The 15,235-nt window shown below is 31.5% G+C and overlaps 1 protein-coding gene across 1 annotated transcript in view; it reads right to left on the bottom strand.

The window, feature by feature from the left end:
• LOC109047545 (R3H domain-containing protein 1-like) overlaps positions 1–15,235 on the bottom strand; it is a 31,525-nt gene that overhangs the window by 7,524 nt on the left and 8,766 nt on the right. Inside the window, 15 exon segments of the mRNA XM_042711734.1 lie at positions 1,401–1,518; positions 1,609–1,851; positions 3,791–3,871; positions 4,996–5,168; positions 5,339–5,485; positions 5,488–5,592; positions 7,624–7,841; positions 7,947–8,000; positions 8,137–8,165; positions 8,527–8,622; positions 8,782–8,890; positions 8,972–9,112; positions 10,142–10,201; positions 10,592–10,670; positions 10,802–10,931. Coding sequence (XP_042567668.1) covers positions 1,401–1,518; positions 1,609–1,851; positions 3,791–3,871; positions 4,996–5,168; positions 5,339–5,485; positions 5,488–5,592; positions 7,624–7,841; positions 7,947–8,000; positions 8,137–8,165; positions 8,527–8,622; positions 8,782–8,890; positions 8,972–9,112; positions 10,142–10,201; positions 10,592–10,670; positions 10,802–10,931 — 1,783 coding nt within the window.

Raw genomic sequence — 15,235 nt, 5'->3', positions numbered from 1 at the left:
ACGGTGTATTTTTAATATTAATAATATTAAATCTTTTTTGTCATAGAAGGCTAGCAGGGATTTTGTGTGGACTGTGATCATATGGTGGCAGACCATCTAAACTCTCATCAGATCCAGTACAGATGAAGGACGGCTTGTTCTCTCCTGAGTGTGTGTTTGAGCACACAGCTATTTTTACCTGCCCTTGCAAGGCCAAAGTGAAGAGAATAAAAGCCTGTTGATTTAGACCATACAAGCCCCCCCCACCACACACGCACACACACACTCAAAGTGCCTGTGAAATGGGGTCTTTCAATGTCACTGCTGACAAGATGATTTTTTCCTATTCACACACTCACACACACACACACACACACACACACACACAGCAACTCTGCATCCTCTCTCTATTTCTTTCATTTTTTCTCCAGTTCTTACAGTTTAAAAACGAGGCACAAAGCAGATACAAACTCACCCGTCAAAGAAACTAAAAGCCCAATTTCATTTCTAACCACAGTTGTGCATTTCCAGAAGGAAATATGAGTGACGTCGCCCACGCAGCACTTACCCACATGCATGGTTGCCATGGTGTCGCTACGTGGTTGCTAAGGCACTCTGAGAGCTTATTAGCATGTTTCTATGTAATAAAAACTAGTTTAATGATAATTGGCTCAATTAAAAGAAGTTAATTTCTGGAAACATTTATAAAAATAAACTTTAAATTTGGCATTCAATACTTTTTTCAACATTTAATTTTTGTGCTACTGCATTTCTTCTCTCCATCTTACATTATTGTACTTTCTTTTTTGAATTTTGTATTTTCCTTAGATGCTAATATGACAATTAATATTTATTTATTGTAATTGTCATGAATATAGCCTTTGGTGATATGCCAATGAATATTTATTTGTTTATTTATTTATACTTTATTAATATATTTACTGTTTATCATGAATATAGCCTTTGGTAATATGGCAATTAATATTTATTTTGTTTGTTTGTTTGTATATATTTACTGGCTGTCATGAATATAGATAGCATTGAATTCGTATTTATTTTTTTAACTATTTATATAATTACTCTTCATTATGAATATAGCCTATGAATATTGATCTGTTTGTTTGTCATGAATATAGCATTTTGGAAGTGAACCATTTATTTAACTGTTTGTTTTCTGCACTCTGGCTTGATTTTCAATGAATATTCTGACCATTTCCAGTACTAAAACTCAGAACAGTGGGGGTCAGGGGTCAGGGGTCAGAGGTGAGGAGTGAGGGCTGGGAAAAGAGACCGGTTCACTGTGAGAATGACTACGAATCTCATACAGTGACACGGCCCCGTCTCCCAGCGCTCCAATCAGAAAACCCTGCCAGGAAGTGCCCACTCAGACAGGAAGTGCCTCGGTCGGTGTATGTTTGTACCTGTCTGTTGCGGTGGCAGTGTCTGACTCTGGGGGGCGCTGTAGTGTACCGGCGTCACCGCTCTGTAGTGTTGGGTGGAGTGTGAATACTGTCCCGGGGCGCAGTAACACGCCGACACCTGCAGAAACACACACACGACACACCTCATCATAAACCCTCGCCTGTGGTCACATGATGCAGGTAATGTACCACGAACGTGGGCTTGTACCTGCTGCATGGGCTGCTGTATGTATCCGTGCGGCTGCAGGACCGCTTGATTGACGGGTGTGGGATGGGGGTAAGCGTGACCGCTCATGGGCTGTCCCGCCGATGAAAGCATGTAGCCGGTGGGCGGAGGGTTCTGGAGCACCAGGGATTGTGGGTAGAGGCCCGTGTGAGGGTCCGGAGCGTCACCCGAAGGCTGCCGAACGAGATTCATCTGACTGAACTGGGCACTTAAACCGTCCTGTTGCTGTTTTAATACACGAGAGAACAGGTCAGTTTCAGTTTCAGAAATATTAAAAACAACAACAACAACAAAAACTAAATAAATACTTTGTGGTAAATAAATGCTGATTTTAAACACTTTTTATTTATTTTTTTATATATTAGCAAAATATGTACAAAATAAAATGTGTATATTTAATTTTCTAATAAATATTTCATAAAAAATATTTGTTAGGAAATACTAAATATTTTTTAATCTACTTTTTTTTACATATATTTTAATAAATTCATTTTCTAAAATAAATATTAATATATATACACATGTATATGAATGTATTTAATTTATGTATGCATGTATGTATATATTATGTGAAAAAATGGATCAATATGGATACACAAATAATTCATTTTCTAATGAATATTTAATTGAAACGTGTGAAAAAATAAACATTACTCTATTAATTATTCTACATTATATTAAATGTGTTAACATAATACATTATTTTACATTTATACATATTTAAATATCTGAAAACCAGTTTTCTTTTTAAAAATAGTTTGAAAAATATGAGTAATTTATTTTTATAATAAATATAACTTTGTGTGTATATATATATATATATATATATATATATATATATATATATAATTTACACTTTTGCAAATGTGATTAAGTTATTTTAAATTTGTAAGTATATTTATTTTAAAATCCTTTATTGTAATATATGAAATTTCTTTAACTTCATTTACTAAATTAATAATGTAAGATTTTTTTTTTTTTTTTTTGAGTAAAACTAAGCTATGTAGGAAATCATTGTCTTATGTACTTTAGTAATATTTATTTAATATTTTTAATACTACTTTTAATACTACTAAAAATCATTTACTCAAGGCCTTGTGGCTGGGTAAAAATAATAATAACCAATAATGTCAAAGTATAAGTTTTGCAATCCAAATCAAAAAATATAAATTAAATAATTAAACATGAATTTGGGCCATTTTTACAATCAGTCAATCTCTCTCATTTGAAACCCAAGAGTCCTTCTTCATTTGATTATGCAACAAAAGGAGATATTTTTGAAGAAGTGAAAGTGGATCACATGCTTTCAAAAACTAAACCAGGGCGTCACATTGAGGACTTTAAGCTTTAAAATCCACCACAGATCAAAGTCCGGCCCACCATCCACCAGGACCAGAGAGCCTGCTTGGCATCACAACTGCTACACATCGTTTTATTAAAAAAGTAACAACATCTGGTGCCATTAATTATTGATGTGGTCTGAATTTGTTAATGAGGGTGTTATATTTGGTAAAAATGGGTCACACGGTAAGAAATGACAGAAGTGACCCAATTAAGTCATGAGCCCTTCAGCCAGGCACAGCCAAATCACATGGGGCTCATTTCCAAAGTTTGGAGAGATTAATCAATAAAAGTGACAGAAATAAACTGCACTTTCTTTGGTACCCTGTAACACACGGAGATCAGAAACTGGATGGCAACAGAATATGAAAAAAAAAAGAAAAAAAAAATTGCTGAAGAGAAGAATAGGGCCAAAGCTGATAAAAAAAAGACTTAAGAAAATGAGAATAGAAAATATTTGTATCATATAGTTAGCATATTAAAAATCTAAAATTAATGAATAAATAATTTAAAATAATATTATTTTATTATAAATAATAAAAAAATAATAAATACAATTATAAATGAATTAAAAAAAAAACATTAAAAATTATTAATGAAATATAAAAAAAATATAACAAATTTTTAAAGTTTGAGTTGTGAATGTTCTGGTATGTATGCATCATATATTAAACTTTTTTCTGAAAGAACAAGAAAAAAAAAAAATTGTAAATGAAATAAAAATACATTTTTAAATACTCTTTAATAAGTCGAGGGGAAAAGAGAAATGTTTACAGAAGGACAGGCGTTATGATGGAGTGACAGTGAAGGAGGAGAGAAGTACCACAGTGTATTGTTGAGTGAAAGCACCAGGCAGGAGAGGAGGACAAGAGACCGCAGCAAACTGCACAGGCTGAGCAGACGACTGCAGAGAAACGCAGACAGAGAGCAAGAGACGATCAGAGAAACAACCCAAAAGAAGGACAGGATGAATGAGAACTGAAGAGACGTCAGAGAGAAAGTTCTGATCTGCTAAAGACAGCTAACAATTTCACTAGCACCATTCACAAGCCAAAAATACTGCTAAAACATCAAACCAAATTTCATTTATATAGCACAAATAAAAATAAAAGTAGATGACCATTGTGCTGTAGAAAAAGACAAAGGATAAATATCTAAGAAGAGAATAAAAAGACAGTAAAGCAATGATAAAGCAAAATTATCATCGCTTTAATGCAAAATTTTAAAATCAATTCTATTTCAAATTGGCAGCCAGTGCTAAGAGGGTAATATTGCGGAAATAAGATCAAATGCATTTTGAGCCATTTGAAGATGACTAATATTCGATAGACACGTTCCAAAATAAAAGAGAATTACAATAGTCAAGTCTAGATGAAATTAACGCACAAAACTCTTAGCCTTAGACAACTATCTTAATTGGAAAAAAATAGATTTATCTACAGAATTTATCTGACATAATAAATACCATCTACCACATATAATAGTTTTGGGTTATGACAGATAATCAATACGATGATTACTTACTTTAAATGTATAAATGATAAACAAAGCATGAATGAGAATAATAAATTACATTTTTTGTGCTATTGTATTAAGCATGACTTTTGAAATTGAGATACTGACAGGCATTTAGTATATTGTTATAGCCCATAACCAATATGATGACTACTATTTTAAATATTGCTTTGACTGTAGATGTTCAAAGATTATTAAATTATAAAAAAATTATATATCATAAATCATAAAAGAAAAATGTAAGTAAATTGAATTAAGAAATATATTATTTGTAGAAATCTGACAAAAATAGTTCATTTTTATTATTTTATTTTGTACAAAATACCTGAAAACACATTAATTAAAAATAAAACTAAATTATTTAAATATAAAAGTGTTAAAGAAATAGAAAAAGAGCAAGTAAAAAATAAAATAAAATTATATTAATAAAAAAAAAATGAAACTCAAATAATTATTTAAATATAAAAACTCCAAAATAATGAATAAAAATGAAAAATGATTGTTTTTCCTGACCTGTGCTAGAAGGTGATTGGCTGGATGAGGTTGAGGGGGAGGAGGAAGAGGAGGAGGAGGAGGAGGGGGCGGGGGAGGATGTAGAGTCATAGGCTGCTGGCCCCGCCCCTGCTGTGATGTCATAGTGGGGTTGTAAACCACCGGACTGCCATCAGGGTTCACAAAAGGCTGACCTGTAGAAGACAAAAACCAACCAAACACGCTCTGAAATCCATCTCTGCATTTACGAACTCAATTTATTTTGCGCAACAATGAATTAGTATTAAAAGTTAGTATCGCGAATAAGATCTGACGCAGCATGACCTCCATCCTTTGAAGTAAGTGTTGGTCAGGTGCTACCAACCTGTCTGTGGATTGAGCAGCACGCTGCCCGGCGGGATGGCGGTGTTGTCCAGAGGAACGATGTAGAAGCTAGCGTTAGTATTATGGTTGTGTTTTGTAGTGGAGCGATGTGGGAGGTAAGGGCCGGAAGAGGGGCCGCGGGGGCCGCGGTGAAGCCCCGACCGGGCTGGGGTAGAACAGGGGTGGGGAGCGGCAGCTGAGCCGGCCGAGAGAGCGACCCGGAAGAGGAACCTACGCTACTAGAAGAGTCTGAACCTGAAGGAGGGTGAAGAACGAAAGAGTTTTTACTGGCATATACAAGGTAGGAGATAAGAGAATGAATGAAGAGGGGATGATGGGCGGGGCAAAAATATAGATGACAGAAAATTATGTCATAAGAAAGGAAAAATAACCATGCATGAAGGATGACATCAAAATCAGCCCAAAAAAGATAAATCTGATGAGTTCTTCTAGATATTATTTTCAACAACAAGCATTATTAAATTAATGATTAGTTTTTATTATTAATTTGATTCAATCTTTATCAATTTTGCATTAATATTCATATTATTTATTTAAATCTATTGCTTTTTATTGATAATTAAAATGAATAATTTTATCTACTATTATGAATACTTACTATTATTGCTACTACTATTTATTTTTTATGGATTTATACCCTAAACCGCTAAAAATAACTACTTAAATCTGACTGATCGGACCGAGAGGCATTTTTAAAAAAAATCTTATTTAAAATAATCTGATAAAAAATTAAATAAAATGTAACAAAATATTGATATGACTGCAAACACTGTTTTTATGATTAGTAATTAAATATTAAAATAATAAATAATATATAAATTGTTAGTAAATAAAATAGAAATAATAATAAAATGAAATAAAAATAAATTACTAATTAAAATAAAATAAAATAATAAAATTAAAATTAAAATAATAAATACACAATTTCTTATCTGATGTTTATATCTTGAAGCAACCAAATAAATAAATGAATAAAAATAAAATCCTGATGAAACCACCGGAAAACACCACCATTTGCAATCATTTGAAGGGCTGGTCAAATATAACTGGGCAGGAGGAAAGATCCAGCGGTTGCTAACAGAAAAGGAGCATCATTAAATATTAAAAATTATAAATATATATTGGCGTCGACTCCTTGAGCTTCTAAATGCCAGAGCATAAATAACCAATGAACCCTGAGAGCAGACGGCTCCGAATATCAATGTGCTCTCTTAGCCGTTTCTCGATGGACATGAAATGGGTGAAAAGAGGGCAAAGAGATGCTTTCCGCCACACACATGCACATTCTCAATGTACGGCTTAAAGCATGAACAGGAAATGATGCAAACAGAAAAAAAGAAGGTCTTCAAAAGAAAAAAACGATGAGCATAGCAAAGCAGCACTGGGATGGTGAAAGTGAAAATACACTTGGTGGTATTTGGACACTTAAGACAAACTGGAAAAGATCTCAAAAAATACAATAAAAATGTCTTATTTACGTCAGAGGTTGGAAACTCTTTATAAACACTGACAGTAATTCCAGCATGAACTGAAGTCTGTAAAAATTATACAAGCTTTATTTAAAAACCACAGACATGTAGGGATGCACGATATATCGGCGACTATAATCCATATGGACGAATATTTACATTTTTTATTTGAAATTTTAACTTTAAACCATCTGTTATTATATTTTTAAAATGAAACTAAACCCTCTTTTTCTCTCCCAGACTTTGAAAGTATTAGATATTCATGTTTTCAGCTACAAATTTTGTTACAGCTGATTTAACTAAATTTACTTTAAATAAACTCAAACACCAAAATTGAAATGTACATTTGAGCTTCAGAGGCAGGAACCATTATTATATTTTGATTAAAAAAAAAATTTGTCAAGACAAACATATTTTTCTTTGGAATAACTAAAGAGTAATATAATGTTATTTAATTTAAATTTGCTGAAATTAATTTTGTACATAAAAACCCTCAACATTTCAATATGACAACGTTGAAGGGGAGGGGCTTAAAAATATGGCCTTGATGATGTCAGCAGAAATGGAAAGTCGTTTCAGAGGAAGGAACAATTATTATATTTTAATGAAAGATTATGAAGATTTTGGAATAACTTTAAGAATGATTAAGGAAGTGAACTGGCTTCATTTTGATTTCATGACGACGCGAAAAACAGGATAGATATTTGATAGAAAAGCATCCATTGTTGGTGCCAGTCAAAATCTCTATATCGTGCATCTCTGCAAGTCTCCAGGTGAAGGAGGGAGGGTTATTTACTGGTTTTAGACAGTTTCCCGGTGCTCTTGCTGCTGGCTGTACTGTCTCCTCGGATCAGCAGGCTGATGCCGCTGAAGCTGTTGGCTTTGGTCATGGCGGGCTTCAGGTTCCTGTGGGAGCTGTCTGAATCTGTGCTGCTCCAGGGCCGAGGCTCCGAATACTTCAGCTCGTTCTCAGAGCTGCTCTGACGACTGTTTCCCGAGTGCCCGTCTCTCAATCTGGGGAAAAGAACAAATCAAGAATTCAAGGATTTAAAAAAAGCAGAGCTAAGGTTTACTCAAAAGTCTCGTAAACGATAATAAACAAAGCACACTAAAATCTACCTGAATATCTGTCGTCTCTGCTGAGTGTTAATGAAAGTCACGTCCTCTTGGATTCTAGAGGGAATTTAAACATTATGATCATTATAAGATACATAAGACAACAGACAAACAAGAAACCAATACAGAAGCACCCACAGATAATTTGCTAGCAATGCCATGTCGTTTTTTTTTTTTTTTTTTTTTTTTTTACCTTTGATCAAACGGGAAATGTTCTTGTCCCTACAGACAAAAAAAGAAAAACATTTTTAAAAATAAATATCAAAAAAGGGGAAAAAATACAATAATACAGAAACGTATCTATCTATCTATCTATCTATCTATCTATCTATCTGTGTGCTACTTTTTTTTTTACTAATAACTAAATATTTATTAATTATGCTCAAATAAGTTGGAAATTATAAATGTTTACACAAACACAAAATTGCATTTTTTTTAATAACAAACATTCTACATTATTTTAATAATAAATATTACACATATTCATTATTAGTGTCATTTTCTACTGGTTCTAGTAAAAACAAACACCAATAATAAATGTGTTATAGTAAGATCTCTATAGTATCTTGGTAAGGAGACGCACTTCTTGGGCGAAGATCCTGTCTCTGGCACGCTGGTACTCCTCCTCTCGCTCCTCTATCGATTTACTCCTTCTGTCGTCCTTAAGACGCATCCGCAGCTAAAACACACACACACACAAACTCTTTGTCTTCCAGACTGCTGTATTGCACTAGTTATTATACATATTATATTTATTTGTTGGTCGTTGGATTATTTCAAGGAGAATTTGTAAGTACTATATATTTTTTTTAGCTTAAGATAAGTATATATTTCTGACCCTGCCATCATCCTGGTCCAGGCTGGAGTTATCTCTCTTTAAGATGTACCGCTTTTGGAAATCATCTGTTTTATCATCTTTAATGTGTTCAGAAAACTTCTGATCCGGTCTGTAAGGGAAAGAAGTTGTTACATTAAAAAAAAAAAACTTATACTTATGACAAATGAGGATAGTTGAAATGCACACGTACATTCTAGTATTGCTGGTTTTGTTGATAATGACTGATTTCCCGGTCTGATCGACATTATGGTCCAGCCCAAAATACGCCGCCACCCTGTGAAGGAGCATCCTGTGGTATGATGTCATCGGGGGGAACTTCCGCTTCTGACTTCTGTGACCAAAACAAAAAACAAAAAAGAAAAAAAGAAAAAAGAGTTACCTACATTAGCTCATTTAAAGATGATTATATATAAATAAATGTATATATTATAAAAGCTGTATTAATAACAGCTTTTTTTTAACGGCCGATATCTAAAAAGCAGTGTGTAAAGAGAAATATAAGTTAAGCTGACATATATAGACCAAAAAAAATAATAAATAAATAATAATAATAATAATAATAATAATAATAATAATTGAATCACTAAAATTAAAATAATTTTACATAAAACTTTTTTTTTTTTTTTTTTTAGAACCAGCCTGGCTGATAAATCAAGCCAAAACGTATATGCATGAAAATTAAACAAAGAATTATTATTATTTTTTAAATTATTATTATTATTTTTTGCCAATAATATGTATAAATAAATAACAGGCTAATATGCGTTTAAGAAATTTAATTTATTTACCTCCGTAAAAAAAAAAAAAGGAAATTAAATATGATAATATTCATATGTATAAAATAAAATATTTATTATTTATGTACATTAATGTCTAATATATAAAAAGGAGGGTGTAAAGAGTGATTTATTGATATATAAATACAATTTAATTGCTAAAATAAAATGAATTAATATTTTACATAAAATTCTCTACCTTCACTTAATAATATTTTTCCATGAACCATATTTAATGAAAATCTCAAAAGGGTCAAATACAGAAACAAGTCATTTTTAATAATCAATAATTCAATAATATATAAAATAACAATGCTATGTATAATAATTCTTGCATATTACTATATATATATGCATTATTACACACAGGCGCATATTATGTATGTTTATATATAAAAATGACACATGAAGTTACTTTTCAAATATAATATTCAAATACACACACACATATATACATATATATATATATATGTATATATATATATATATATATATATATATATATATATATATATATATATATATATATATATATATATGAAGAGGAATGATGTAAATTTAAACTGTTTTTTGGCTCAACTTACTCGATGTTACTAATGAAGTCCAGAATATCTTGCTCGAGTTTCAGCAGCATCATTCTGTCCCTGTAAGAACAGCGTTCATTAGCATTTCTCACAGCTCATCAACCTGATGAGAATCCAGCGCACAAGTGCCAAAATATTCAAATGTGCGCCTACAAGCCCCGCATCCATCCACATTACCAACCCAGAAGAGCTGCAAGACATGTGGAAACAGGATTTCTCTTATACTCTCTTATACTCTTATATTAAGAAACATTATATATTAAAAATAAAAAAAGAATGGTCAGAAAAACCTTTAGGGAAAAAAATTAAATGTATATGTCCCTATTTTAAGTAACCCAAGTATACGTTTTAAATGGGATTTTGGGAAGGAGCTCAATGAAGCGACAGGAAGTAGCAGTGGCGCTCGTGTGAGGGTGTGTTAATGAGACGGCGGGGGGGATTTTCACACACCGGGGGTTGTTCTTCAGCGTGTTGACCAGAAACTCGTGGAGGTTCACTCCTGTGGAGTCGGTGTAGTCCTGACTGGGATCTGAGCGAGAGAGAGATGGAGAGAGATTCATCACACACATTCTGTTGCATCCATCTGGACTGTGAGAAAACACCTCCTCTGCCAAAAAAACAAAGACAAACACAAACACAAACACACACACACACACACACCTCTTGAGAGCGTCTTCTTGGACAGCGGGTCTGTTTTCTCTGGCTTTTCTGAGATTTTCTCACTGTCCTCATATCTGATGGACGTTTCGTCTTTTTCGAAAGACTGACTGAGCTCGATATGAATCTCTTCCTGTTAAAAACGAACAAACAAATAATAGAACACACACTTAGAAATAAATCAAATATAAAAGTGCAAAGAGGTTTTCCATTAAAACAAGGATACATTTGACAAACACATTCAGGAAGAATTAAGAACATTTATACATTTCCCCAGTCTCAAAAAAACAACAACAACAACACTTTTTTTATGATTAGAAGACAAACAATAGCTCTTTTTTGTCATTATGAAGTGAGAAAGGTAATTTAAAGCTAATTATGATCTCTTTCCCTTAGCTGCAGCTAATCAGCATTTGATTAAAATACTTTGTGAAGTGAATTAGCAGAAGACTTTGTAATCATCTCAAGTAATAAAGACTTGCCTTTTCTCACATAAAAATCACCAACAAAGAAAAGAAGTTAAACTATCAACAACTAAAAACTATTAAAGCTAAATTACAAAATGTTCCATAATGATCTGCAAAAGCATCAAGAAGGAAAAAAACAAAAAAAACAATCATAGTTTGAATTTTAGATTTGTGATTGATCAAAGTACTGGACATAAAAAAAATTTAAATAAAAATTCACAAACTTTTTTTTTTTTTTTTTAGACATTAGTAATAGACCAATATATTAGACAATACTATTGGTAATAAAAACAAAACCCTTAATAAACCAAATTAATAATTAAATGAATAATTTAGCTTTAGATTAGTGACAGGCCAAACTAACTAAACCAATATCAATCAATCCTTTGTTCAAATTTCATAAATGATGCTCATTGTAATCCTAGTGTAAAGTGTTTTAAATTGACCCCCTAACAGTCAAAATCAGTTTATTATAGTAAATATATTCCATTCAGGTGCGAGGCTTTGGGGTTTTGAGGGTATTTGGCCGTTTCGACTGCACATGAATTTATATTTCATGAATGGGATTTACAAACTCCCTTGAGGTTATGAGATCATTCTGCCCTTCTGTGAGCTTTGGACTCGATCCCGCCGTGATCCTTCACTCTGATGCTAAAACCCGGCTTTATTTCAAACAGAGAGCGAGAAGATCCAGCCAAGTGAACAGCAGCGGCTTTAAAGGGATAGTTCACCCAAAAATTATAATTCTGTCATCATTTATTGACCCCTTTTTGATCCCGAACCTTCTGACTGACTGACGTCTGTAAAGCTGAAAAGGAGACGTTTAGCCGAATGTTCACGCTGCTCTTTTCCATACAATGAATGTGAATGGAAACCAGGGCTGTTAAGCTCCTAAAATGACCTAAAGCATCATAAAACACAGTAAAAATTATTATATAAATTATATTTACTATGTTTATGGCTATTTCAAAGCTCATTTTTAATGTTGAATGTACGGGAAAACAGAGGCAAATTATTCAAGTTTGAGATCTGATTAGTTTTGCACATAGTAAACGATGACTGGTTTTATTTCTGGAAGCTTTTATGCTTGTTATAATTCATTAGCCGCTGTTTTTCATTCTCTGGCTTTCTCTTCACTCCTCTAAAGAAGAAAGACTGGCCTGAATTAACTGTCGGGCTCCTGAATGTCATGCTACACGAGGGACGGCGAGAGGGAAGACGAATGGACAGATCGTGAATGAGAAGGTTGTGAAAGAGCGAAGGGAGGGAAAGGTACAGAGAGATGAGAAAGGTCTATGAATAGAGACCCTCTATCCTCGGGGAGGAAGTCTCGTTTAGTTGTTCAAGGAAGTAGTTCAAGGACGTACACTTGATTAAGGACGTTTATTCGTCTTTCAGACGGTTCGTCCACAAAGACCTTGAATCCTTTTCTTCCTCACCTGCTCTTGCACTGCATGACTTCCGATTAAGAAAAGCCGCCGATCGTTTCATTTTCTATAACAAAACGTCTTTAAAAAGCAAGGTTGTTCAAAGAAAATCAATGCTGTCTGTTGTCTGACTCTCAAATATTACATAGTCAAGTACGGACATATTTAAAAAATAAATAAATTTGACTTAAAAAAAAAAAAAGTCAACAATAACCAGCACGACCCGCACATGAAATGTATTTAGTTTTTTTTTCACAAATGCTACATCATTAATTATGATTTTAAAAAATAAAACCTTTGCTTTTGAAAAACAAAAAAAAATTCATAAATAATTATGAAAAATTCATAAATGATGAATATACAAAATCTACTTTTTTTTGTTTAAGTGTTATAAAAGATAAATAAATATATAAATAAATATAGATAAATAAATGCATGTTATCTAAAAAAAATGATGAAAATATATAATACATAGTTATCATTTCTTTATAGATTTATTAAGTGTAATAAATCAATTATACAGATATAGCTAAAAGATATACAAGTTATTACTATATTAATTATTATTATATATATTACACAAAATGTATTGTGTCTTCATAAACAAATATAAATACGTAATTAAAATAAATATAATATAAAACCATAAAATGTATAGATGAATATGAATATTATAGAATTTTATAGATTAATTTAGTGTTATTTATAAATTGATATAGATATATAAAAATGATGAAAATATAAATGAATAAGTTGGATATATAATATTAATATATATAATGATAAATATATAAAATATATGTGTGTGTGTGTGATATATATATATATATATATATATATATATATATATATATATATATATATATATATATATAGAGACTTACAAAATAAACAGTTATAAGAAAGAACGACAAAAAGTAGTACTAGTACTAGAAAATCAGAATTTCCAAAATGTGCATAAATATTTTAAATATATAAAAAATATTTTAAAATTCCATGTTGAAACCATAAGTACTGATGTAACATTGTGGAACAAAATAATTGTGACATATCAATACGCGATTGTATTGCACAACCCTTTTTACAAAACACCTATTTTCGCAAATCACCATCAATAACCTCCCTACAAAATAACCAAACACGCAAATAAAGTTGCAGCTGATGGGCTTCCTAATAGCGGCTCTGAGCTGCAGACTAACCTAATAAATAGAACAAAAATGGGGTTTGGATAAGAACAGGCAATTATAGCAATCCACTGCGCTCGGCAGCTGAGACAGGAAAATTGTATTTGGTGTAGATGATGGATGATTGCAATCCTGTGCTGGGGACGCGCACTCGAGCACCTTCAATAAACGCACAGCTCTATTAAACACACATGCACACACAATCGACTTCAAACACACACGCAAGCCTCTTTATAACTAAGAGCAGCGCTGATGTTTTGACAGCGTTATTACTGAGGACTGCAAGGACAAAGGTTAATCAGTTTGATCAGACACTGTGTGTTTTTAATGCTTTTAAAAGAAGGCTTATGTTCACCAAGACTGCATTTATTTGATTAAAAATACAGTAATATTGTGAAATATTTTTTACAATTTAAAGTATGTTTTAAATTTTAATACCTTTTAAAATGTAATTTATTCCTTTGATGCAAAGCTGAATTTTCAGCATCATTACTCCAGTCTTCAGTGTCACATGATCCTTCAGGAATCATTTGAATATGATTTGCTGTTCAGTTATTATTGGTACTTTTTTTATGGAAATCATAAATTTTTCCTTGAACAGAAAGTTCAAAAGTACAGCATTTATTTGTAAAATAAATATTTTGTATCACTAAGTGAGCTGTTGTAAATCTGTAAAAAGGAGGAAATTTGGATCATGTTATTAAATGCTTTTATGTATGATATGGTTAAAAAAAAATAAAAGAATTAATTTCATATATAAAAATTTTATTTTTTATATGGTTGGAAATTTGTATAATGTTTTTTTTTGTTTATAAAAAAAATCATTAAAACTTTTATAATTTAATTAAAAACTATTAATTTTGCTAAATTGGTTTAAAATGAATAAACGATTAAATGTTATATAAAAATTATTAAATCTAAATAGTATTATATATGAATAATAATAATGTTATGTATAAATGCAGTAAATTAAATATATTATAATTGTAACTATAAACAGATAGTATTATATATTAACTATAATAAATTAATAAATGCTAAATTAAATATAAAATAATTTGTGTAACAGAAAAAAGAAATTTAGAAAATAGAAATGTAATATTATATTTAAAAAATTGTTAAAAAAAAGCTTAATTTTTTTCATTATAATAGATCAGCATATCAGAATGATTTCTGAAGGATCATGTGACACTGAAGACTGGAGTAATGATGCTGAAAATTCAGCTTTGCATCATAGGAATAAACTATATTTTAAAATATAATCAAATAGAAAAAAATTATTTAGATTTGTAATAATTTCTCACAATATTACTGTATTTTTAATCAAATAAATTCAGCCTTGGAGAGATTTCTTTCAAA

This window comes from Cyprinus carpio, chromosome A22 (genome assembly GCF_018340385.1).
Source record: "Cyprinus carpio isolate SPL01 chromosome A22, ASM1834038v1, whole genome shotgun sequence".
Lineage (NCBI taxonomy): Eukaryota > Metazoa > Chordata > Actinopteri > Cypriniformes > Cyprinidae > Cyprinus > Cyprinus carpio.
This window is presented reverse-complemented; position numbering and strand designations above follow the sequence as displayed.